The sequence below is a fragment of the Physcomitrium patens genome, chromosome 6, assembly GCF_059467195.1.
Source record: "Physcomitrium patens ecotype Gransden chromosome 6, ASM5946719v1, whole genome shotgun sequence".
Classification (NCBI taxonomy): Eukaryota; Viridiplantae; Streptophyta; class Bryopsida; order Funariales; family Funariaceae; genus Physcomitrium; species Physcomitrium patens.
This window is the reverse complement of record NC_143415.1, coordinates 11,490,959-11,513,031: the sequence shown is the minus strand read 5'-3', so window position 1 is coordinate 11,513,031 and position 22,073 is coordinate 11,490,959. Positions and strand designations below refer to the sequence as shown.

The following is a 22,073-nucleotide window of genomic DNA, read 5'->3' as shown; positions in this document are numbered from 1 at the left end:
GATTAGTAGGTTAGAAACTTGGTCAACAAATTAACCGCATGTTGATAGCTTATAGAACGAGCTAACTACATGGCACACATATAGAAAACTTGTTTTGCAAGTTAAGATATGTAGCTTGCAAAGTCAACTCATTTTGGAGGTCCTATAAGATATCACTACATAGATCCTAGTTAAGAATATATATAGAGGCAAGAGTGAAGTCTTCTTCAGTCTTATCTATGCCTTTCTAGTCCTTAGTCTTGCTTCAAGATTCTCTAATCTTCTTATTTTTGGCAATAGCTATTCTAGTTTAATATTATATTATCTTTGAGTAACTTTTGAGTTCTCTTCAATGATATGAGAGTGTATTGAGGATTTTTTTTTCTTTGAGATTCATGTCCTTGACATATGGCTTACATTCTTTTTTCCAGCATTAGATGCTTAAGGCACTCTTTGCAATATTTAAACTTTCTATAGCATCTTTTTATATATGAATTCTTCCAAAAAAATCTATTTAATGGAATAAAAAATATAATCAAAGGATATATTTTGGCATTACTTTTTAAAATGAATTGAAAGAATAGATGTTTTCTTAATAAAAATAATAGATTGCCAAAAGTTATTGTAATACAAATAAGTAAATTCATCTAAGTGGCACAAACATATATATTGATAATGCAATTATTTTCACCTTGTTGAAAGTCAATTGATAATTTATAATGTTCAAAAAATAATAAATTAAAATTAGAAAAATATATATATATGAATAGAAATAACCAATAATTTATTTAATATATATGAATATATATTATATATATATATATATATATATTTGGCAATAGTACTTTTTTCATAAGCATTCTTAAATTAATGTATTTCAATCTATATAAGATTATTCTAAACAAGTAAAAAAAATCATTAAAATAATAAAAAAAAAAATCTGGATTGATGACGATAATTATTTCATAAACAACTCAAATAGAACATAATCCATTAAAAAAAATAGACAAAATACAGAAATTTCCATATAAATACAATACTTCAATATTTTTGTGTGGGTGGATCCCTAATGCATTGAACCTCAATGAAGCCACGCAAATACATGTATATGTATTTATGTATGTATACACATACACATACTTTTCTGTAATGTACAGTCTACTCAGCAAAAACCAACAAACTCCAATTTGAACCAAAATGACATCTAAGGGCAAGCCTGTCCAGCATTGGGCACCGGAAGACCCCCGAGGACTCCAGGGTGTCAGAGCCGCGGCGAAGTGTGAACAGAGTGCAGGGTCATTCCGGGGCAGAATGGGCCGGGTGACCTTATCTAGGGGCTAAGTTCTTATCGGGAGGCAGGGTCGGGCGCGGCCAACGCCGGACCACTTGATGCCATTGGCGGAGCAGGGGCCCGTCTTATCCCCTGCTTAGCCCTGCTTGCCCTGCTTGCCTCACCTCGCAGCCTCACATGTCCTCTATTTGCATCCCCCTCGCTCGCTTGCTCCGCCATCGCCACACTCTGCTCCGCCTCCACATTTGTACCCCCCGCCCTCTCCCACTTTAACAACCCTTACTGTCTTGACGACTCGCCTAAGTATCCCTTCCCGATCCAGCAATGGCGTCCACAGCTGTTGCCAGTAGCCTGAGCGCGGCCGTCGCTCCTGCGACTCTGGTGTGGGAAGCCAAGATCCTGTCGCGTCAGGGACTCGCATTGGCCGCTCCGTCCGTCAGGTCTTCCAAGCTGATCGCCAACAGGAGCAGGGTCGTCATGAGGTAATGTGATTGTCATTACCTTTGTGGCACATTGCACTCGCTGGTAACTCTCCGCCTCGCACATGCGGATTGGCAATGAATTGTCGGCAAATTTTTCTGTAGTTCACGTTTTTTGATTACCCTTCTAGTGTGTGACGTATGTCGCTGTTGATGCCTGCGTCTATCGCATTCGCCCGTGTGCAGCAATTCGCTATCGTCTGCTGCAGCTGAAATAGTTGTTTCTCTAGGATGGTAATTGAATATTACGGTCCCTACAGTATATTCTTGAATCTCTAATTTCTGTTTCGACCGGTAAGGGGAACGTCTGCTAAAGAGGTTTTGCTGAGTTGTCTTCCGTAGCAAATTTTGCAGTGCCTCCCCGCAATCAGATAACAAGCTAGCTGCCTTGACCAGCCTTGCCTTCCTGGCAGCTGCTGTGGTGCCCGAGATAGCTGAAGCTGCTCAGCCCGGTGTGTCCCCATCCTTGAAGAACTTGCTCCTGAGCGTGGTCGCAGGAGGAGTTGTGGTCACCGTAATTGGTGTAGCCGTTGCTGGAGTGTCGACCTTTGACCCCGTTAAGAGGAAGTAGATTAGACATTTTTGCGTGATCTCACCCAACTGTTTATTTGGTATCTTTTACCGGAGTGTACCATTTTTCTTGCACATCTCACTCCGAAGCAATATTGTCAGTTTCCTGCGATGATTATGTGAAGAACTTCTTGGGTCCTGTATAGCCTGGCTGTGACCTTAGCTGTATGTTTGGTTCAGCTCAGCGAATGTAACAATGGTTCAGATTTTTCTCTAAATTTAAACTTAGTCTCAACTACGATTTTCGGTGTGCAAGTGTTCGCCCAAGTTCTTCATGAATTGTCCTTCTGCCCACCCTCGTAAGATTGTCTGGTTTCATCAAAACCCTAATTTCACCACATGTCCCCATCTAAGCTCAATGATGTATCCCTCATGTCTGAGAGAGCCCTATCCCTCACCTTTCTGTTGTAGTTAAGATTTATCTCCATGTAGTAATTGTAATTCATAGTCATAATCCACTATCGCCAATGCCACATTTACTACAGTTGTAAAATCCCATTTGCAGGCAGTATTCGTTTTTTTTACTTAAATTAGGTGAAGTGCCATAGTTGTAACATATCGAGCAACATCGGTACACTATAAATCTGCTTTTGCTGTACTAACAATGATGTTGTCTTCTTGTTGTCATCATAGCACGAACGAAATTAAATGTTGGTATTTTCAATGTTGATCTAACAATTAATCACCGCTTCCTATTCAGCGTTGTTGTTTATTATTGTGGAGTATTATGTTATCATTCTGTACATGTTTACATTTTTGTGTATAATCACACCAAATTGTGGTATCCTGAAGTATAATTTAATTACCTTATGCACTCTCAACAATACGTAATTCCAAATCACAGACAAGCTGCCGCCAATCAAGATTTCAAGTTCAAACTAAAAACAAATCCATGAGCATGAAATTCGATCATTAAGTGAAGAAATGCACAACTTGTGACATTCAACAGAAGCAATGCTGGTAACTGCATGTCGCAAACTGTATCACTGACGCTGCTCAAGCAAGCAGATCAATACGATACATCTAATCATCAGCTCTTTCATCACTTAACCGAGGGCGATTCCACGAAGCTAAATTTCAGGGGACGAGTCAAATTTAGGCATGTGAGCTCACTTCTACAGCCGTGAAGAGAGGCGCCTGGAACTGCAATAAGCTTGGTTTGATCTGAAGAATAGATGAATTTAAAATTAGTTCTATTTCTAAATTGTGGAGTATGCTTAGTCTAAACCTCAATTAGCAGTAAAATCTATGAACCAGCAGCAGCCTTTGCTTTCTTCGGTGCACGATAAGTTCCAACTACACAAGCATGGTCTCGCTCGAATGGTTCAAGAGTGACTTGCTCCGCGGGCTTGAACTGCTCCTTCTGCAGCTTCTTCACCTCAGAAGCAAATACAGCCTCCGCAGGCACTGTTGAATCAATACAATTAGCCTTGATGGAAATAACGAAGTGACCGCCATTCTTTAAGAAGTTGTGCGCGTTAATTGCCACAATTCGGGCTTGGTCCGGCTGAGCGACATCCGCAAAGATGACATCCACCATACCGACCAGCATACGGTACTTCATCGAATGCCTGGCATCCTCAATAATGGGAATGACATTAGTGTGCTTCTTCGCCATGTTCACAAGATCTCGCCCACTGCGATGAGAGAACTCTACAGCATAGACAATACCAGACGGCCCTACGACATCAGAGACATGTGAAACTGTCGTCCCCGAGGCAGCTCCTAGGTACAGCACATGAGCACCGGGCTTAATCCAGATGTTGTCCACACCACCAAGGATAGCAGCCGCGAGCTTCGACCTGAAGGGATTCCACACACGGTATTCCGTCTTGGTTGCATCCTCGTTGTCAACAGAGATTCTCTTCTCTCCATACACGCTCTCCCCAGGCACAAGATTCTTCGTGACGAGCGCGTCTTCCTTGGCCTTGGCAACAAACACACCTTCGTGCCTGTGTGACTCGATGATTACTTTCGCTCCGCCCTTCATACCACCGCCGCGTCCTCCTTCACCTCCTCCTCTACCCCCGCGACCACCTCTGGGAGCTCCACGGCTACCTCCTGGCCCTCCTCGGAAGCCCCACCCCCTCTCGTCAATGGAGGTCTCATGATCACACACACACACACACACACGTAGAAACAATCACACGCTGCGAGGTCTAGAAGACGACAAGGAATTGTGTCGTGCGGGCTCCCCCGAAGAGCTTCGGAACAAACCAACAATGGATTATGCTACGACAACAGGGTGGGACGAAGACTTAGGGTTTAGGGTTTAAGGACTCCGACCCTCAGGCCTTCAATTGCACTGATGGCGTGGCTTCACATGACTTGAACTCCAACCCTACTCGTACCCAAATTCTTTAGTGTTATATGGCATTGGGAATTCACAATGCCATTAAATTGAGAATGTTTCATTATCAAATTATATTTTAAAAATAGCCATTATGTTAAATTCATAGTATTATCTCCAAGTGTTATTTATTTGATTGTGTGTGTAATTTTACCATAAAAATAACCTTATACTTACTTGGATTTAAATTCACAAAAGCACTAATCATGCTTTTTAAAGTATAATTTCATTATTCGAATTGTAAATCATTGTTCCTTTTATATTTATCAAACCATGTTTTAGGTTTCTTTATAATTTTAGACTTTTTTATTGGTTTTTTTTGTTAGATTTTTTTATGTGTTTTCAAAACTTGTATTTCAAAATAAGTGTTGATTTAGAAATCACAGAAGTGAGTACTTTTAGAATCTGAAATTGAAATCTTACAAATCTATTAGTTAATTGTCTAGTAGTGATCTAATACAATTTCTTCTATGTCTGAACAAGATGAAAGATTAAAAACTTACTGAGAATCATGTCTCTGATGATATGTTAATGGTGCCCAAACACACCTTTCTATTGAAATTTGACATGCTTGACTATGTAGGAAATTTTGAAAATAATTCTATGTTAATACTTTAATTTTTTCCTTGTTGGAATTTTTTAAAGTTGTATGACTTGGCTCACTACAATACATGTAGAGTTTTTTTTAGTCCCCATTCATTTTTTTTTATTTTTTTATTTTTTTCTTTGAGCTCAATTTAAATCAAACTGTGGCTATTTACATTATATCATGTTGATCTTGTATGTAATTAATTGTGATAGTAGGCATTGTTAACGTAGTAGTTTAATGAGCACCACAACATCCAAATTTCATATCTATTTATCACTTGAATAAATAATAATTACATATAATATATTATATATTCATTCTATAAGCAAAATATTAAGATTTTGCAACACATATTAAAACAAAGAAAATAAAATCTTTCATATTCTTTAAAGTCTGCAGAATTTTTTTCCAACCATGGTACAAAATGCTTTCTTACATACATAAGTAGTTCAAAACTTTTGAAGAGAACATGTGAAACATATACTATGGTTCTCATGGCAAGTGCATGCACAATGGCACAATAATAAATTGCAACTTCAATTCCTGACATCAACATTGATTTCATTCCTTCTGTATTTGTGTTCTAATGTCAAAATGCCTTAAACTGTGTCATGCCCCCAAACTAAACCTTGCACAAACCCAAAAACAACCATTCTTCAAGTAGAAAAATTCCAAGTTCATTCTAAACCCTCCAATGATTGGCAAACTTTATAAGGAGGATGTTGGTGGTTTAGTGTGATGGAGGTGGTGGTTTAATGTGTTTTTACGGACAATTTATGGACAAGTCTATGTGTTTGTTCAGGGATCAAATGCAAAAACCAATATGTTAATTTTTTTTCAATTAAACCATTGCATTAATTATACATATATAAATATACATATATTTTCTTTCTTCTATTTTCTTCTTTTTGAGCACATCGGAGCCATATGTCTCCACCAATTTGATTGATTGATTCATGCCCCCCCCCCCCCCCCCCCCCCGACATAGCTGAAAAACCTTAAGTTGACTGTTTAAGGTATTCCGACGTTATACCTAGTGTTTTCATCCTTATTAACAAAAACTGATTTCACCCATGGCCCAACGCTCCTCTCAACCGCCACTCTTTTGTGTAGTGTGCTCCATAACCACGCCGAGGAAGTGTTGTTAGCCCTGACTGCACAATTTGCTTGTCTGTCTGAATTTGTGGAGTTCACTTCATCACTGATCGGAGCTGGGGTCTTGTAGCCTTAGCTTCGAATGTTGAGTTGATTAGATTGAGGGTTGAATGAGAATGGAGCACTGGCAAGCGTGAGGGGACTCGACTGGGGGTGTTTTCCAAGCACAATGAAGCACTGTGGGCTTACAAGTGATGGGAGTTTTGTCTTCTCGTTGCAATCTGGGTAAGAAGCTTGCGTTTGAGTGTTGGTGGGTTTTTTTTCTTTACGAGCTCATGGAGCAAGTGATATGGTCTCGAGTTGTAGGAATTCGAGAGAGCAATGCGGTCCATGAGTACCCGGGATTATGCTACCTTATGTAGTAGCTTTCTGCTATTTCCTTGACTTCTCTCAGTGAAATCACTTGAGGGTTCAAGATTTTGGGGTTTGGCACCAGCGAGTACAGGATTGTAGGGAGGTGGGTTTCCTTATAACATCGAGTACGACCTGGTTTATCAGTTGAGTGTTAATTTGCAACTTTGCCAATGCCTGTTTCGCATTCACTATTTGATGGCCAGTATAAGCGATCTCTCGGCCGATCGACGGTTCCTGTTTCTACCAAGTCTACATGTTCTCAATGCGCTTCCAATTTCATGGTCGTGACTATGAGTGTAGCGATGATGGATGGGTGATGATGTTTATTAGTCTAGATATCTTCGTGCCGCTCTATTGCACACTCTGACTTAGGGTTTTGTTGAAGACACGCCTGCAAGTTCATTGTATAACAGGTATCACCTCGATTTGGAGATCTGTAACTGTCAGGAGGACGGAGGAACTACTTTACCTGCAAGCACGTACTGTCTGTGTATTGAGATGTTTCATTTCCATTGTGCAGCTTTCCTAGAATGCCATAATTCATCAATCTGATTTCGATGTGTTCAATTTTGCTGTGACAATTTTGCAGGTTTGCGCGGATGCTAGACGAAGCAAAAATGTTTTTATAAGTACAGAGTAGCCGAAAGTTCGTAATAGGCTGGTTAGTTGTTTCACTGGCTGTAGAAGATTTTTACAATGATTTTAAGCTGATACCAGTCGATCGTGATATTAGATGCCATGTAGTAGGGATTTAGATCAAAGTATCTGCTGTAAGTAACGGAGCACAAGGGGTTTACAGGTAGAGAAGATGATGGTTAAATCCAGCCGGAAGCCCGCTTGTTGGGTTTTGTTCGGCCTCTTCATAGCATTTATACTTGCCCTCCCAGCTTACATCTCCCCAGATTCTATGATCCAGAATGGACACATGAATGACAAGACATTCAATTGGTTCCGATGGTCACCTAGGAGTAAATTGGATGATTCTACGGGTAGCTACTCTTGTCCTCTCAAAATATACATGTATGAACTTCCACGCAAATTCAACATGGGTATGCTCAAGAAGGACAAGAATCAAGAGATTCCCTGGACAAACCACGTTGCACCTCCATGGAAACAGAAATTCGAGGTCAACAAACAGCACAGCGTCGAATACTGGTTGATGGTTTACTTATTGGATGGTTGGGACCGCAAGGATGGGAAAACGGCGGCTGTTAGAGTAATAGATCCAGAACAAGCGGACGTGTTCTTTGTGCCGTTTTTCTCAGCTCTATCTTTTAATAGCCATGGCCATGGTATGAGTGAAGGGGCAGCGGCCGACAAACGGCTTCAAGTAAGACCTCACAGCTTGCTACCACGAGATTTATTCCGATATTGGTTTGTCTAGTTGTGTTTGTGCACTAGATGAGATCCTTGGTCAGACAGCTCAGTCGCTTTTTTCTATCAATCTTGGCAACGCTTCACCTCATTGGATCTCTTGTTTCGTGCCTTTTATTCTTTCCTTCGAACACTTCCGTTCTTTTATGCACACTTAATGTTTTATTTTATTTTATTTTAAAGCGTAGTAATTATGTTGTTCAGATAGTATTGCTGACGTTCGGAAGGCATGTTAATGCCTCATGCCATTTGGTGCAGGCAGGTTTAGTGGATATATTATCTAAATCCAAATGGTGGCAGGCATCACAAGGTCGTGACCATATCCTTGTTGCTCATCATCCCAATGCTTTGAGGTACTCTAATACCTATGATTATGAATCAACGTCATGTAATTTGGTTTCAATTTTATCTTTCAACTTCAAATTTTGAACGTTTTCCTTGGTTATAGACCATTTTTTCTCTGAGTCATCTTTCGTGACGAGTTTGAACCAATTAGTATGTGAATTTTGCGTTTGTTGACCTTTTGGCAGGCATTATCGAGACATGCTTAACCAATCGATCTTCATAGTTGCTGATTTTGGGAGGTACGACAAAACTGTAGCTCGATTAAGCAAGGACGTTGTAGCACCTTATGTACATGTTTTACCTTCATACGACCAAGATAATCCCGCGGACCCATTTTCATTGCGCAAGACGCTCCTATTCTTTCAAGGAAGAATTCACCGCAAAGGTGTAAGTGGTTTCATCACGTGTTACTTCAATTCCTGATTTTAGTTTGAAGCTTGAATGCATTCATGGATTTGAAAGCATGTTACATGAGTTTCTTTGTTATTTATTTGAATTTGTGTTGTTAGGTGTGGACTGTTTGTTAATATTTGTGGCAAAATTGTTTGTGGTTCATGTATCAGGATGGGATTGTTAGGACCAAGCTGGCAGAGTTGCTGGCGAATAATTCCGACGTTCACTATGTTGATAGCTTGGCCTCTGCAGAAGCGATTGCAACGGTACGGGTTGTCTCTTTCTCTAACAATGCCTTCAACGTTATGCTTTATATATATATATATATATATGCATTTGATTTCCACTTCAGATTTTTTCTTCGGTCCCAGAGGCTTAGAATTCCTGATTGGTTGTGAAGTTGATTCTAAGTGGCTCTATTCAGAGAGTAAGTGGAGCTCAGAGCAATCAGATGCTCACATTGAACTTGTGAGCCATTTATACTGCATTTGATTTCCACCCCGTATTCTGCCTCACGTTGTCTGATATAATTGGTACACATCCTTCAGTACATGGTTGAGTGGCATCATTCACATAAATTGAGGTTCCTCACGACCAATCTGTATATTCGAATCTTTGTCGAAGTATTTTACAATTTAATACTTATTTGACCACACATTCTCCTGTCTCTCATTAACAAGCAAAGTTTGTTAACCATCAAAGTTGTCTTCATTGCAGTCGACCGCAGGTATGCGGACTTCACGCTTTTGCCTTCATCCAGCTGGAGATACACCGTCAAGTTGCCGGCTATTCGACGCCATCGTCAGTCATTGTGTGCCTGTCATAATTAGTGATAGAATTGAGCTACCGTTTGAAGACGATCTCAATTACAAAGATTTTTCTATATTCTTCTCGTCCGAAGAGTCAGTAAAACCGGGTCACTTGCTGCGCACATTGAGGAGTATCACGAGGGAGAGATGGTTGCGAATGTGGAACGCGTTGAAGACCGTCTCCCACCACTTCGAGTACCAGCATCCACCCAAGAAGGACGATGCAGTTAATATGATCTTCAAACAGGTACAACACAAAGTACCTGCTCTGAAACTTGCTATCCACCGGTCCCAGAGGCTTAGAATTCCTGATTGGGTGTGAAGTTGATTCTGAGTGGCTTTATTCAGAGGGTAAGTGGAGCTCAGAGCAATCAGATGCTCACATTGAACTTGTGAGCCATTTGCACAGTTCATTCCAGAGCTAACAATGCCATGTGCAGTTGCCCACAGTTGACTCTTTTACATACATGATTCAGTAAATTGCAACTAGTGGCGAGCATTGCTGCTCCCTAGGTGTTGAACGGTTGCAGTAAACCTGTTGAGCGAACACATCTCAAGTGGCAACGCACATGGCTCGGTCCCCACCTTCCGTACACCTTTTCAATGTTGTATTATATTGTGTGCATGTAGGAGTACCTCATACTCCATCTTTAGAGCTTGACATGTGGAGGCAGGTCCCTCTTGATACAATCTGGTTACTTATGCTGAAGAATCTTAAGTCACTTTTGTATGATGAAACCCACAAATAATTTTGCCTAACTATTTACTGTCATGGGTGTAAATATGAATCATGACAACTACTAGGTTAACTGCACAGAATAGTTGATGATGTCTCACATGTTTTCACCAACATATAACACGTACGTTAAATATTTAGACATAAAAAAGGTAACTCCATATGTAATAAAAATTGTTTGAAAAACGTAGGAAATTTCAAGTATAGGGCTATATAGATGAGGAAAAGACGATACTAAACAACAAGTTCTTTAATAATGGTTATGAAAGGGCTAATTCTCTCCTACACTACAATTTATGCAAACTATTATCAAGAATAATTTTGTTACATGTCTATGGATGCAATGTTTTTAAGGCAACTTGTTTTCTGAATATTTTCTCAATATGTAATATAAATCAATTAGCAACCATTAGCACAGAAACAGTCTCACAGCATTCCGACTTTTGATATTTTTGATTTCTCTATGTACACATCGAAGGTCAACGGATCTGAATCTAACATTCCAAGTATTGGACAACCATTCATTTTGCAAGTTCAAGTGTGAATGCCCCGTGTGTTTTGAAGACTGTAATAGTTCATGAAATACGAAACAACCCATTGAAATCTTCAGACCCAAATGCAAACTAGCTCATGCCTTGAAATGAATGAAAATAACCAAGGTACTTGAATAAGAAGTAAAAGAAGAAAACTACCGAAATGTGAACAAAGGCTTACCTAATAATTGTCTTCTTCTGTTCTATCTTTATCTTACTTAAAAATCATTCCAAACCCATTGGCCAGGAAATTAATAGTTCCTAGTCTTCCAAAAGTCATTGATATCCCCCCCCCCCAAAAAAAAGGGATTGAAAAGTAGAAATAAAAGGTTTATCTCATGTGATGCTCCAGCTCAGTTCAATTTATTTGAGGCTCGAGACCGCAATGAATGAAGTCTTCCGATTCTAATTTCTCTGTTATTTATTTATTTATTTATTTATGTTCTTCTTTTCACCGTCTCTCTCTCTCTCTCTCTCTCCATCATGGACTGACAACATTGGGGTCAATTAGTAGCAAGAGCCAGCACGTGGTGGTGTATTGTCAGCATATTCATTTATTCATTCAGAGCTATCCAAATCTATCTATCTATCTATCTTTCTCTCTATCTCCACAACTACCCATTTTAACAGATAAGCCTCAACTCAATCTCCGTTCCAGCCTTCCAGGATGACTTGTCTGACATTCCATTGTGGTAAAAAATTTCGAATATAAATACGTAGTGTATGCTTTGTTTTGGGAATTTAGGGTAGGGACACTGCTTTCTGGTTGGTGTGTGTGTGTAAGTGTGTATGTGTGTATGTTTCAAATAAATTTTTTCTGTACGGGAATGTATCCCCAATAAAAATAGGAGGTCTCTAAATACGTGGATTATACAAATCCTACCGGATTGTGTGGGGCATGTGGGCGAAACAAAGCGATTTTTAGATAATCCCGCTTCCACTACTTCTCCGGCTGTACCCATAAATGACTCCAAGTCAAAATTCGAAATTGAGAATGTCGAACAAGTAACATATGATATGATTGTAGGTTTCACAAAGTAACTTGTATCACTGTAATGGTAAAGCAAATAGATGATGCGACAGAAATGGAGTTACTGAGGACACTTTTACACATAACATGTCCTAATCCAGAACACACCACAACACAATACCAACACCAACACCCACGATGATCCTCAGCGAAAAACAGAACTCCCAAAAGCATGCAACACAATGAAGCAGCATGCGGCATGAAAGAGCGCCATGTAACGCAGCCAAGTGTAGAAGTAGCCACCAGAAGCGTCGGACTCACCTACTGGGAACCACCACCGCGTCGCTCACACCTTGCACACAGCGACTGTAGCTTCGCGAGTCGCACCAGTGCTGCCCTTTCACCGACTGAGGGTTGCCCAATGATTTTCGTATTATTCAAGGCGCTTGCATCCGGGGGTAAGTGGCACCTACCATCGGACAATGGGCTTTAGCAACGATAAAATGAGCTTGTCCTCGGAGCCTTTTGTAGTTCACACGAGCTCCATCGCTACCATCCTACTCATTCTCCACCTCGCGGTTCCACCAGCAGAGCTCCTCGACCCAATCATCCCTGTCTTGCAGCTACGATTTTTCTTTTAGCACTCTGGTGGTGAAGGCGGCGAGGGAGCTGCTGAGATCGAGAAGGTGAAAATTGCATTCTTGTGGTACCCGTCTGCTGTGTGTTTGGTTCGGAGTTTGCTTCTCGCAATCCCTCCGACTCTTTGGGATAAGGTTGCAGGGGAAATGGGTGAAATGGGTGACATAGCCATCCGAAAGAGCAGATCTGGTTACAACTTCGAGCTGTTTCATTCGCTCCTATTGTGCTGGAGGTTTTCTTGCAATGTCCTTGTTTGTAGCACCTATGGGCTCGGTTAATCAGGCAAACATGGTGTAAATTATAAGTTTGATGCAGATGTCTACATTATCTTCACGTGATTTCACGCCTGGTTGAACACCATGACGTCGATGGTAGCTGCATGGCATTGAAACGATCTAATTGCGGAATGTCGTGTGGGTGCACTTCGAGAACTCGTTGCTTCTCAGTTCGCCCACATCTTTAGGGTCTGAGAGAGACCAAGCACGGAATGTCGATGCTACACATTGTTTTACAACTTGCCCTGCTTTCGTATTGTCTTAAAACGATGATCTTGCTCATCGTCGCAGGTACGACTAGCAAATTCATCGTGTAAGCTTGCAAGCGAAACTGGGAAGATGGTGGCCACTGTGAATGGAGGGCAGTCTGCGGGATTGAAGTTTTTGATCTACGGGAAGACCGGATGGATCGGAGGCCTGCTGGGGAAGCTGTGCACGGAGCAAGGAATCGCGTACGAGTATGGGAAGGGGAGGTTAGAGAACAGGAGCTCGATTGAGCAGGACATCAGCACAGTGAAGCCGACGCACGTGTTCAATGCGGCGGGAGTGACGGGACGGCCCAATGTGGATTGGTGCGAGAGCCACAAGATTGAGACGATTCGGGCGAATGTGGTGGGGACTCTGACTCTGGCGGACGTGTGCAAGCAGAATGATCTGGTGCTGGTGAACTATGCGACGGGGTGCATTTTCGAGTACGACGATGCGCATCCGCTGGGGAGCGGGATCGGGTTCAAGGAGGAGGAGTCGGCCAACTTCCGGGGGTCGTACTACTCGAAGACGAAGGCTATGGTGAGGACGCTGTGGCGTGACGGATAGATGCGTGTGTGTGTGTGTTTGTGTGTATGTAGGGGTGGGTGGGTGCTGAAGGATGCTTGTATGGCAGTAGTAGCGGTGATTGTTGTAGGAGATAGGGCGAAGGTTAGAGCGTGGTCCAGTCGGTGGTCGTGGGCATAGAGTGGGTGTTGGGATGGGCGGAGCACTGGGGGAGTTGTTGGGGAGTGATGGGAGAGAGCGTGGTGTGGGAGCGGAGAGTGGGAAGGTGATGGGGGGCGTATGTTATGGAGGCATGTGGTGACGCAGTTCGGTGTTTGTGTGGTGGTGTGGGCAGGTCGAGGAGCTGTTGAGGGAGTTCGACAACGTGTGCACATTGCGCGTGAGGATGCCGATCACGGGCGACCTGTCGAACCCGCGGAACTTCATCACGAAGATCACGCGGTACGAGAAGGTGGTGGACATTCCGAACTCGATGACGATCCTGGACGAGCTGCTGCCGATCTCGATCGAGATGGCGAAGAGGAACCTGACGGGGATCTGGAACTTCACGAACCCGGGCGTGGTGAGCCACAACGAGATTTTGGAGATGTACAAGGAGTACGTGGACCCGAGCTTCACGTACAAGAACTTCACGCTGGAGGAGCAGGCGAAGGTGATAGTTGCGGCGCGGAGCAACAACGAGCTGGACGCATCGAAGCTGTCGAAGGAGTTTCCTGAAATGCTGCCGATCAAGGAGTCGTTGATTAAGTACGTGTTCGAGCCCAACAAGAAGACCAACAAGCCTTGAGCGGTTGTGATTGATCATTATTAGTCAAGGCCTGATTTTTTCCGTCGTTTGTGAACACGGTACATTTCATCACATTTATACAGTGGGTGTAGATGTGCTTCAGAAAATTTCATAATTTCTGCTGGAAGTTCCGACCGTAGGCTCTGCTTCATGTATTGTGTAGCGTACGTTGAAGAGACAACTGATTCTTATCGATGGCTGTGTAGCGCATTCGTTATTACATTAACCTTGTTATGTGAAGCCCTGTGTCGTGTTGGTTTGTGGATGGCTTAGTTTTATGCTGGTTTTGTTTTCCCAAGAATACGCGGTTTCGAGTAGCCTTCATAAAAGTGCTCTGTTTTAAGATTTGTTGCTTGTGTTGCAGTTCATCGTACAGGACAACCTTGAAATGGTGTGCTCTTTATCATTTCTGGATTTTTTTTAAGTTACCAATCATGTTTATCTGCCAGTTTGTGGTTGAATCGGATCTGTGGTGGCTGTTAGCCCGTTTAAGTTTTCGTCGATGTCCACAAAGTTTCTCTTGTGGTCGTTCGTGGTCGTAATGTCGGTGTGTGTCCTGTGCTATATATATGTGTATATTTTTAAGGGTCTCTCTTTCATCGACTAATAAACAACCATTCGAACATTTGGATTACTTCAATTTTAAATATGGGCACTCTGATCCGATAATATTTCAGTTTTCTCTTTATTTTCATTTTCAAATATATTTAACATCGTTGGGTAGTGTGGCAAGTTTTTATCTTATCTCCAGGCGGATTTAAATTGCTCTCTAAATTTTGAAAACCTAGTTTTTTGCGATTTTATGAGCATACTCGGCAGTTTTCCCTTCCGCGTTGGCACTTGCCGAGGAGAATAGAATTTGGATGCGGCACTTCTGTGAGGCAGAGTACAGAAAAGTATTTATATTTTCTTAGCGGCTGAAGGTCGTGAACAGGTGGTGAAGACGCTCTGAAAAATTATACATCTCGGCTGTGCGAATTGTGTATTCCAGTACCAGAATGCCGTTGCGGACAGTATATATGACACTGGTTGAAAATTGATATCTGGATTATCTGCAATATTGGTACATACAATTGGATTATTGAGAGTAGGAGTTGTATGCCGTCGTGTAGCACTTGATAAGTGTGGTCAAACTAAGGGCATGATTTTGGAGTTATCAATGCCCCAAAGAGTACTGCAAAGTACTTGCTTAAGAATCTACGGAGACAGTTGTGCAGCTGCTATGGTTAGTGCAATCGCATGACTGGCACAGTTTTGTTGCATCGATGCAATGATGTGCCCTCCAGAGTAAAGGGTTGCAATAGTGCTTGCTCTTGATCCAAAAACTCAATGCTAGACGAAGAACGCTGACGGAGAGGTTCCACAAGAAACAGATGTGTGCAGGCTTCGTTGCTAGGATTGTGACGCACGGTGAGGAGAATCACCGTGTGTGCACTAGTTTCAACTTGAACAGGATTGTAACGCAACAGTTAACTACGTAAAGAGCCAATTGCAAGATCCTTTAACCACTGGGTCCATGCCTAATCATAGTGTGTCACATTAAGTGCCATAGACGGTTATTATGCTTAGATTCGAATAGTATACTGACGTCACCCTTGCAAATTGTTTTGGAGTGGCACAAGTTTTGGACGTGGCCCACCTGTCAGTCTAAAGCTAGACAGAGTTATGACAATGGTTCGATTGGCTGGGGCTCCTGCTCTTCTGCTATAATGCTGATTCCTCCTTTGTTTGTTTCTTCATCAAGTCATAATATATGCTATGTTTATAAACTTTGACAGCCCTCTTAAAGTCATTTGTTACACTTCTACACGGCGGTGTTCTAATTTCGTACTTTGGACTTCGATGTTCTCTAGAAAATGAAAAATTATATTAAATTAAAAACAATCATAAACTCTTTTTGGAAGAATTTTTTTTGTATATCTTGTGTGGTGTGTGTTAAATGCACGACTACAATTGCAACTTGTGCATTAGAAGTAATTCGACTTACTTTTAGTCGGGCCTATAAGTAGCCTAAACCCACTCATCTTGCTGCTAGCTTTTTTTAGTAGAGCTAATCCACTCCCAAACCAGAACCTGGGAAGATAATTAGGAATTCTTATCCAATTAGCATTTTGGGAAACTGTAGGATTTGTTTTGGATGCTTATTTACACAATTTGTTAGTACCCGTAATTTTAGGAGAAGAGGATGTGAGAACTCTAAGGCCAAATTAGGAAGAGAAGTCAAAGGGCGAACTAAAGACAAAAGAGAAGAAAGTGAAGTAGAAGAGGAAGGAGGAATAGTCTCTATCAAAATAAATATTCTTATCTTTTATTTCAAGCTAAATTGTAGAAAATGGTATATTCCACCAATAAAACAAGTGCTTGTATTTTTGTCAGTTTCTTGTGTTTATTTTTTTGATCAGAATTATAAATTAAAATGTCTAGATTTACAACCAAATTACAAAGAGTTGTTAATGATCATTATTGTTATTGAAGTTAGTGCATCAAAAATTCTTTATGATAAACAATGATAAAAGATATAACTACTATTGCACACAACTACCAACAACTACTACTAATTTTCTCTTATGCAACCTCTTTTCAAATACATTGTTGTCAAAGTGTGCTATTAGGCCTTATAAATAAACTAAATTTTAACAATTGTAAGAAGTTTAGGATTAAGGGGAAATATATATATATATATATATATATATATATATGTTTATTTTTGTTACAAATTATATACAAAAGGCCAATTCTATTGTCTTTGCAAGTATATGTTAGAAGTTTTTATTGGTTGACATTAAAAAAGAATGATTGTACTTATAAAATATGTTTTTTGATATAAATATTGTGTTATAGATACCAAAGGTTTATATTTGTTAATACAAAGATGTTCTTATTTTTTTAGTAGAGAAGAAAAAATAAACATTTTATTGAGATATATGGAAAGCAAAGAGATATTCAAGATTGAAGAGAATCACCACTAAATTTAATATTTGGATCTTACACAATTTCAAGTCTTATATTTTAAATATATGGAGAAAAATCCCTTTTTTAAAGAAGCATTTTTTGATTCTTAAAATAATTGAAGACTCTTCAGATAATTATGGCCGCATATAAGAATTATAGAAAAAAATGCATCTATCAAAAGAGACCTTAATAGTGAGCAAAAGAATACTTGTATGAAATTTAGTATAATAATAAAGAATCCTATCTACAAGATTATCATTATCATTGACAACATTAATATTTCAAATAAGCTTATTAGTTATAATAAGATCATAATTGTACTTGAAAAGATTATATAAATTTTTTCAACATATTTAATTTTTTGACATATTATTTAGTTATTTTTATATATTACTAAAAATATCTTTTCATATTATTGTAGAGATGCATTGAGAACATGAAGTAAGTTGAAAAATTATAAATATCGTATTTTAATATCTCAAATAAATAAAAATTCATAAAACTATTTTTTTAATTACCACTATTCCAAACATATGTCAAATTAAAATAATTGATTAGATCGAAAAATATTAATAAAACCTTGATAGAATTTAATAAATAAAAATGCAATATAATTATGATATTTTATAAAAATAAAGCTAATTTTTTATTTAACAAGCCATTGAAAGATTATTGCAAATAATGAAATGGAATATTGATCTATTTATTTATTGCAAAAGACATTCCAACAATTAATACATTCTTAAATTTTACATCTATTATTTATATTTTTAATATTTAATATTTTGTGAAAAGTGACCAAAATAATTTTTAATATAATAAATATCTACTAATTGTAAAATTTACTTCAAATAAAAAATTCTATAAATGGTTGTTGGTATTGAAAACACATTAATTTGCATTATTGTCAAACAAAATTTTATACAAAATTTATTTTTTTCAAACAATATATATATATATATATATATATATATATATATATATATATATGAGATGTTAAATATTTTACTATTAAATAGAATCAAATTATATGAAAAATTAAATCTAATTAAATAAATTAGAATTTTAATGGAACAAAGAATGTATTAAAGGTAGTCTTGAAAAAGTCTAAAGAAAATACTCTAAAGATGTTTTCAACACTTTACTTAGCATGAATAATAGTTGATTATGATTAATAAAAAAATAATTTCCACAAAGATTTTGAGTTTGTTGTTAAGCTTGAACTTATTCAAAATATATTTCAATTAAAAAATTCTATTAAAAGATCTATAAATAAAATTATTAAAAAGCCAATTTTTAAGCCTATTAATGCTCGTACCAAAAAAATATACAAAATAGCTTATTGAGATACATTTTAAAAAGCTAGTTTAGAAGCTTAGAGAAATGCTTTTAGAGAAGACTTTTTAGAACCATGTCAAATTGATATCATAAAGTTTGCTAAAATTTGATATGATAAGTTAGAATTGAAGGCTTTGATTGAAAAAAATTAAATTTCTAAAACAAATTGTATCTACTTATTAAAAAAGCTAATTATTCCAAATGAATATATTTTATTTTTTGTTTTTTATTTTTTTTAATCTTAAGAGTTCCTTGAATTTATTTAGAAGATATTTTTAAATTATTTATTTTTCTTGCTAATATAAGTATAATGTTTACAAAAAAATGATAGTTTCAAATGTGAATTTGAAGCTTATGTAGAGTCTTAACCATGTCTTTGATATATATGTTGTATACAACCACAAAATATAGAAATGAATTTTTAATTCATGAGTCCATAAAAATATCTACATAATATTTTATAAACATAATATTAGACTTAAAAAATATAAATAATATGGTTTCAATAGCTTGAAATAATTATAGACTTAACTATAAGGATGTAGCTTATTTAAAAATATTTTCAATTTAGACCCTCTTTAAATCTATCTTATTGCTTAATACTTTGTTATGTTGTTTTATAAATCATATAATAAGTTAGTTATAGACTTCAAATGGTGAAATATAATATATTTGGTATTATGATACTAGAAGAGACTCCAAATTTTTGAAGATATTATTAGAGGTAGAAACCACCTTAAATAGTATTTATTTTTTCTTCTTTGAAAGAAGTTACAAAAGCCTCAATAATAATCAAATATCAAGGTGGTCTTTACACCCTGATATGTGACACTATCAATAGGTGAGAGGACTTATCTAGTGCCTTTGAAGGAAAAAAAATATCAAAGTCTATAGTAAATATAATTTATTACTTCTTAAACTTTCTTAATATGTGATCACTATTCCTTGTAGAACTTATCTCTAGATTTGACAATAAAAAGCTTTTATCTTCTCTATTGTGTTTGCAAAGATTTTTAAATGGCTTCCATACATGTTCATTAATATCATATCCATGCAAATTTAGCAAGATGTTCCAACCTATTTTGGTGTTGCCTCAAGTTAAACTCTTGATTCTTGTCTACTTCTATAAGAAGAAATGGTATTTGTCATCTTCCTAATATATCTACTATCTTGTAGAACTCAAGAAGAAATATATGGAATATAAGATGGATCTTTATAAATTTTGGTAGGTGTAATTGATATGTACCAAGATTGAATTGTTCACAAATAAAAATTGGTCAAAGTTTATAATAATCCAATTTATTACAAATACAATTAGTCTTTATATTATAACAAAGTAACTATACTTTTTTGTCTACCTAAAATTAAGATTTTTCTTTGCAATAAGCATTTGTATTAATCTTTTGTTGTTCTTGAGCTTCTTTTAATTGTATCTCTATTTTTGTGTGTAGCTTTGATAAATAATTTATTAAATCTTTTGATATTGGATTATCAACTTTTTAATAGTCAAAAGTATCAAATTATGGATGATATCTATGATTAAAATATAAAAATATTTATTAAATAAAAAAATATACCATGTTATTGTAGAAAAATTCTACCAATGGCAAAAAAGTTATCTAATCATCTTGATGGTAGTATATGATATATTTCAAATATTCCTTAAAAACTTAATTCGCTTTTTTTTATTTTCCCATAAATTTAAAGATAAGAAGTATGAGATAATTTTAGATATATCTTCAATATTTTAAAAATAATTATTTAAAACTTCAATATAAATTAAGCCCCTATGTTTGATGTAATATGCTTTGACAATCTATGATAGCAAGAAATGTTGTCAAGAAAAAAATTAGCAATTTTTTTTATTTGTGATAGTTTTTGTACATGGTACAATATATATCATTTTAATAAAAACATTATTGTTTTAAATTTAAAGTCACAAGAAATTAAAATTAAAAGATTTATAATAAAATTCATGAAATCAAAGACTATAATTATTTAGATATATATATAATAGAAAAAAATAATCTATAAGGCCAATGGCAATGAATTTTTAATCTTGAAAAAATATCATATGATTATATAAAGTCTTTGATTGTCTTTTATATTGGAATCTACTAAAAATCTTTTGATAAAAGCTCAAAAGTCTTATTGTATCTAATATGTCTTATAATTAAAAAGTTGTGACAAGCTTGAAGAATAAATAATTAAATTTTATCTTTTAAAATATATAAAAATTATTAAAAATAGAGTAGATTATTCTTAAACTAACTTTGAAGTATCATAAGATTTATAAGGATTATTTTTGATATCATGAACAAAAAGATTTAAAGATATATTTGACTCAACTTGCTAAAAAGAAGTTGATTCAATAGTTTATATTGATTTCATTGCTTAAAGATGTAATTGGCCTAACTTCAAAATAATAGTTTTTTGTTGATCAAAAGTTCTATTTTTTACTTTTGATAGAAGATAAAAATTGTTAGAAATGACAACTAATAAATATTATTATTTTTTAATTAATAAATAATCTTGAATTCAAATCTTGATAAGGATACACTCATATATGCTTAGCAATGACTTAGAACATGTTTCAATATGAAATACTTGAGGTTCTTGTTATTTTTATATACAGTAATTAATTAAAAAGTATTTTCTAGATAATGGTGCTATTCTTGAAATGAATCTATAATTGCAATAAATTCTTTATTATGGATTTTATAATTAATCTTAGTTGTTGAAAATCTCTTCAAATAAAAATCTATTAGATGAATTTTATTATTTGCTCTTATTTGATTATATTACATTTACGGAAAGCTCAATGCATTTGTTTCTATAAAAAAATATTTTAAAGAGATTGACCCTTTATATGACTAGTGCAATTATAAAAATTGTCTTCAAAACTTCAAATGATACTTTAGCCTCTTCATTCAACTCAAGTTTGTTTCTACAAATCAAATATGTAAACGGAATTACAACTTTAAAAGAAAATTGTGATAGAGATTTAATAATAAGAAGAAAATTTCAAAAAGTATTATATATCTCTTCATGTTTTTAGAACCTTCCAATCCATGATAATATGATTTTTTTTAGAATCTATCACAAGACCATCATTTGAAATAATGTATCTTAAGGTATCAACTTAAGTTGTATAAAATATATATATTTTTATTTTAATATATAATCCTACATCTCTTAATTTTTGTAATATATAATAAACATAAATTTTATATTTGATATATAGTTACTCAAAAAACTATTTCAATGTTTAAATATTTTAGAAAGAATGGTATATTATAAATGAGTTATAGTAAATAATGACATGTGGTTTGTATAGCAAATAAAATACTCCTTTATAGCTACCAAATGAGCCTAGGTTGA

The 22,073-nt window shown here is 36.6% G+C and overlaps 4 protein-coding genes across 10 annotated transcripts; 3 read left to right on the top strand and 1 right to left on the bottom strand.

Moving 5' to 3' along the window:
• The first annotated feature begins 1,499 nt into the window (after nucleotides 1-1,499).
• LOC112284044 (uncharacterized) lies at nucleotides 1,500-2,560 on the top strand. The gene is made up of 2 exons (XM_024523547.3): nucleotides 1,500-1,752; nucleotides 2,104-2,560. Exons 1-2 carry the CDS (start codon nucleotides 1,595-1,597, stop codon nucleotides 2,318-2,320), a joined length of 375 nt encoding a protein of 124 aa, XP_024379315.1. The 5' UTR covers nucleotides 1,500-1,594; the 3' UTR covers nucleotides 2,321-2,560.
• Nucleotides 2,561-3,198: 638 nt separating this feature from the next.
• Nucleotides 3,199-4,547, bottom strand: LOC112284043 (rRNA 2'-O-methyltransferase fibrillarin 2). Its single transcript, XM_024523545.2, has one exon. The coding sequence runs from the start codon at nucleotides 4,307-4,309 to the stop codon at nucleotides 3,566-3,568; it is 744 nt and encodes a 247-aa protein (XP_024379313.1). The 5' UTR covers nucleotides 4,310-4,547; the 3' UTR covers nucleotides 3,199-3,565.
• A 1,734-nt stretch (nucleotides 4,548-6,281) lies between these two features.
• On the top strand, nucleotides 6,282-10,252 carry LOC112283186 (putative arabinosyltransferase ARAD1). 7 transcript variants are annotated; one of them, XM_090251263.1, is made up of 7 exons: nucleotides 6,282-6,638; nucleotides 7,357-8,097; nucleotides 8,400-8,494; nucleotides 8,672-8,873; nucleotides 9,050-9,145; nucleotides 9,597-9,935; nucleotides 10,129-10,252. In XM_090251263.1, the coding sequence occupies exons 2-7, from the start codon at nucleotides 7,576-7,578 to the stop codon at nucleotides 10,165-10,167; spliced, it is 1,293 nt and encodes a 430-aa protein (XP_090107389.1). In that variant the 5' UTR covers nucleotides 6,282-6,638; nucleotides 7,357-7,575; the 3' UTR covers nucleotides 10,168-10,252. The 7 variants fall into 7 exon arrangements, with proteins under 7 accessions (XP_090107389.1, XP_024377375.1, XP_090107386.1 ...); XM_090251260.1 differs by having other exon boundaries at nucleotides 6,304-6,638; nucleotides 7,357-7,428; nucleotides 7,567-8,097; nucleotides 9,597-10,252; XM_090251261.1 differs by lacking the exon at nucleotides 6,282-6,638 and adding an exon at nucleotides 6,663-6,870 and having other exon boundaries at nucleotides 7,357-7,428; nucleotides 7,567-8,097; nucleotides 9,597-10,252.
• A 2,214-nt stretch (nucleotides 10,253-12,466) lies between these two features.
• Nucleotides 12,467-14,642, top strand: LOC112283743 (bifunctional dTDP-4-dehydrorhamnose 3,5-epimerase/dTDP-4-dehydrorhamnose reductase). Its single transcript, XM_024522821.3, has 3 exons — nucleotides 12,467-12,613; nucleotides 13,133-13,630; nucleotides 13,950-14,642. The coding sequence occupies exons 2-3, from the start codon at nucleotides 13,181-13,183 to the stop codon at nucleotides 14,400-14,402; spliced, it is 903 nt and encodes a 300-aa protein (XP_024378589.1). The 5' UTR covers nucleotides 12,467-12,613; nucleotides 13,133-13,180; the 3' UTR covers nucleotides 14,403-14,642.
• Nucleotides 14,643-22,073: the final 7,431 nt, after the last annotated feature.

What these genes read in the sequence shown, in the direction of transcription:
- LOC112284044 (XM_024523547.3), top strand. Translation starts at nt 1,595, where the DNA reads ATGGCGTCCACAGCTGTTGCCAGTAGCCTGAGCGCGGCCGTCGCTCCT. An exon ending in AGGAGCAGGGTCGTCATGAG is followed by an intron (nt 1,753 to 2,103) that starts GTAATGTGATTG and finishes CAAATTTTGCAG; the next exon opens with TGCCTCCCCGCAATCAGATA.
- LOC112284043 (XM_024523545.2), bottom strand. Translation starts at nt 4,309, where the DNA reads ATGAAGGGCGGAGCGAAAGTAATCATCGAGTCACACAGGCACGAAGGT.
- LOC112283186 (XM_024521607.3), top strand. Translation starts at nt 7,576, where the DNA reads ATGATGGTTAAATCCAGCCGGAAGCCCGCTTGTTGGGTTTTGTTCGGC. An exon ending in CGGCCGACAAACGGCTTCAA is followed by an intron (nt 8,098 to 8,399) that starts GTAAGACCTCAC and finishes CATTTGGTGCAG; the next exon opens with GCAGGTTTAGTGGATATATT. An exon ending in GAAGAATTCACCGCAAAGGT is followed by an intron (nt 8,874 to 9,049) that starts GTAAGTGGTTTC and finishes TTCATGTATCAG; the next exon opens with GATGGGATTGTTAGGACCAA.
- LOC112283743 (XM_024522821.3), top strand. Translation starts at nt 13,181, where the DNA reads ATGGTGGCCACTGTGAATGGAGGGCAGTCTGCGGGATTGAAGTTTTTG. An exon ending in ACTCGAAGACGAAGGCTATG is followed by an intron (nt 13,631 to 13,949) that starts GTGAGGACGCTG and finishes TGGTGTGGGCAG; the next exon opens with GTCGAGGAGCTGTTGAGGGA.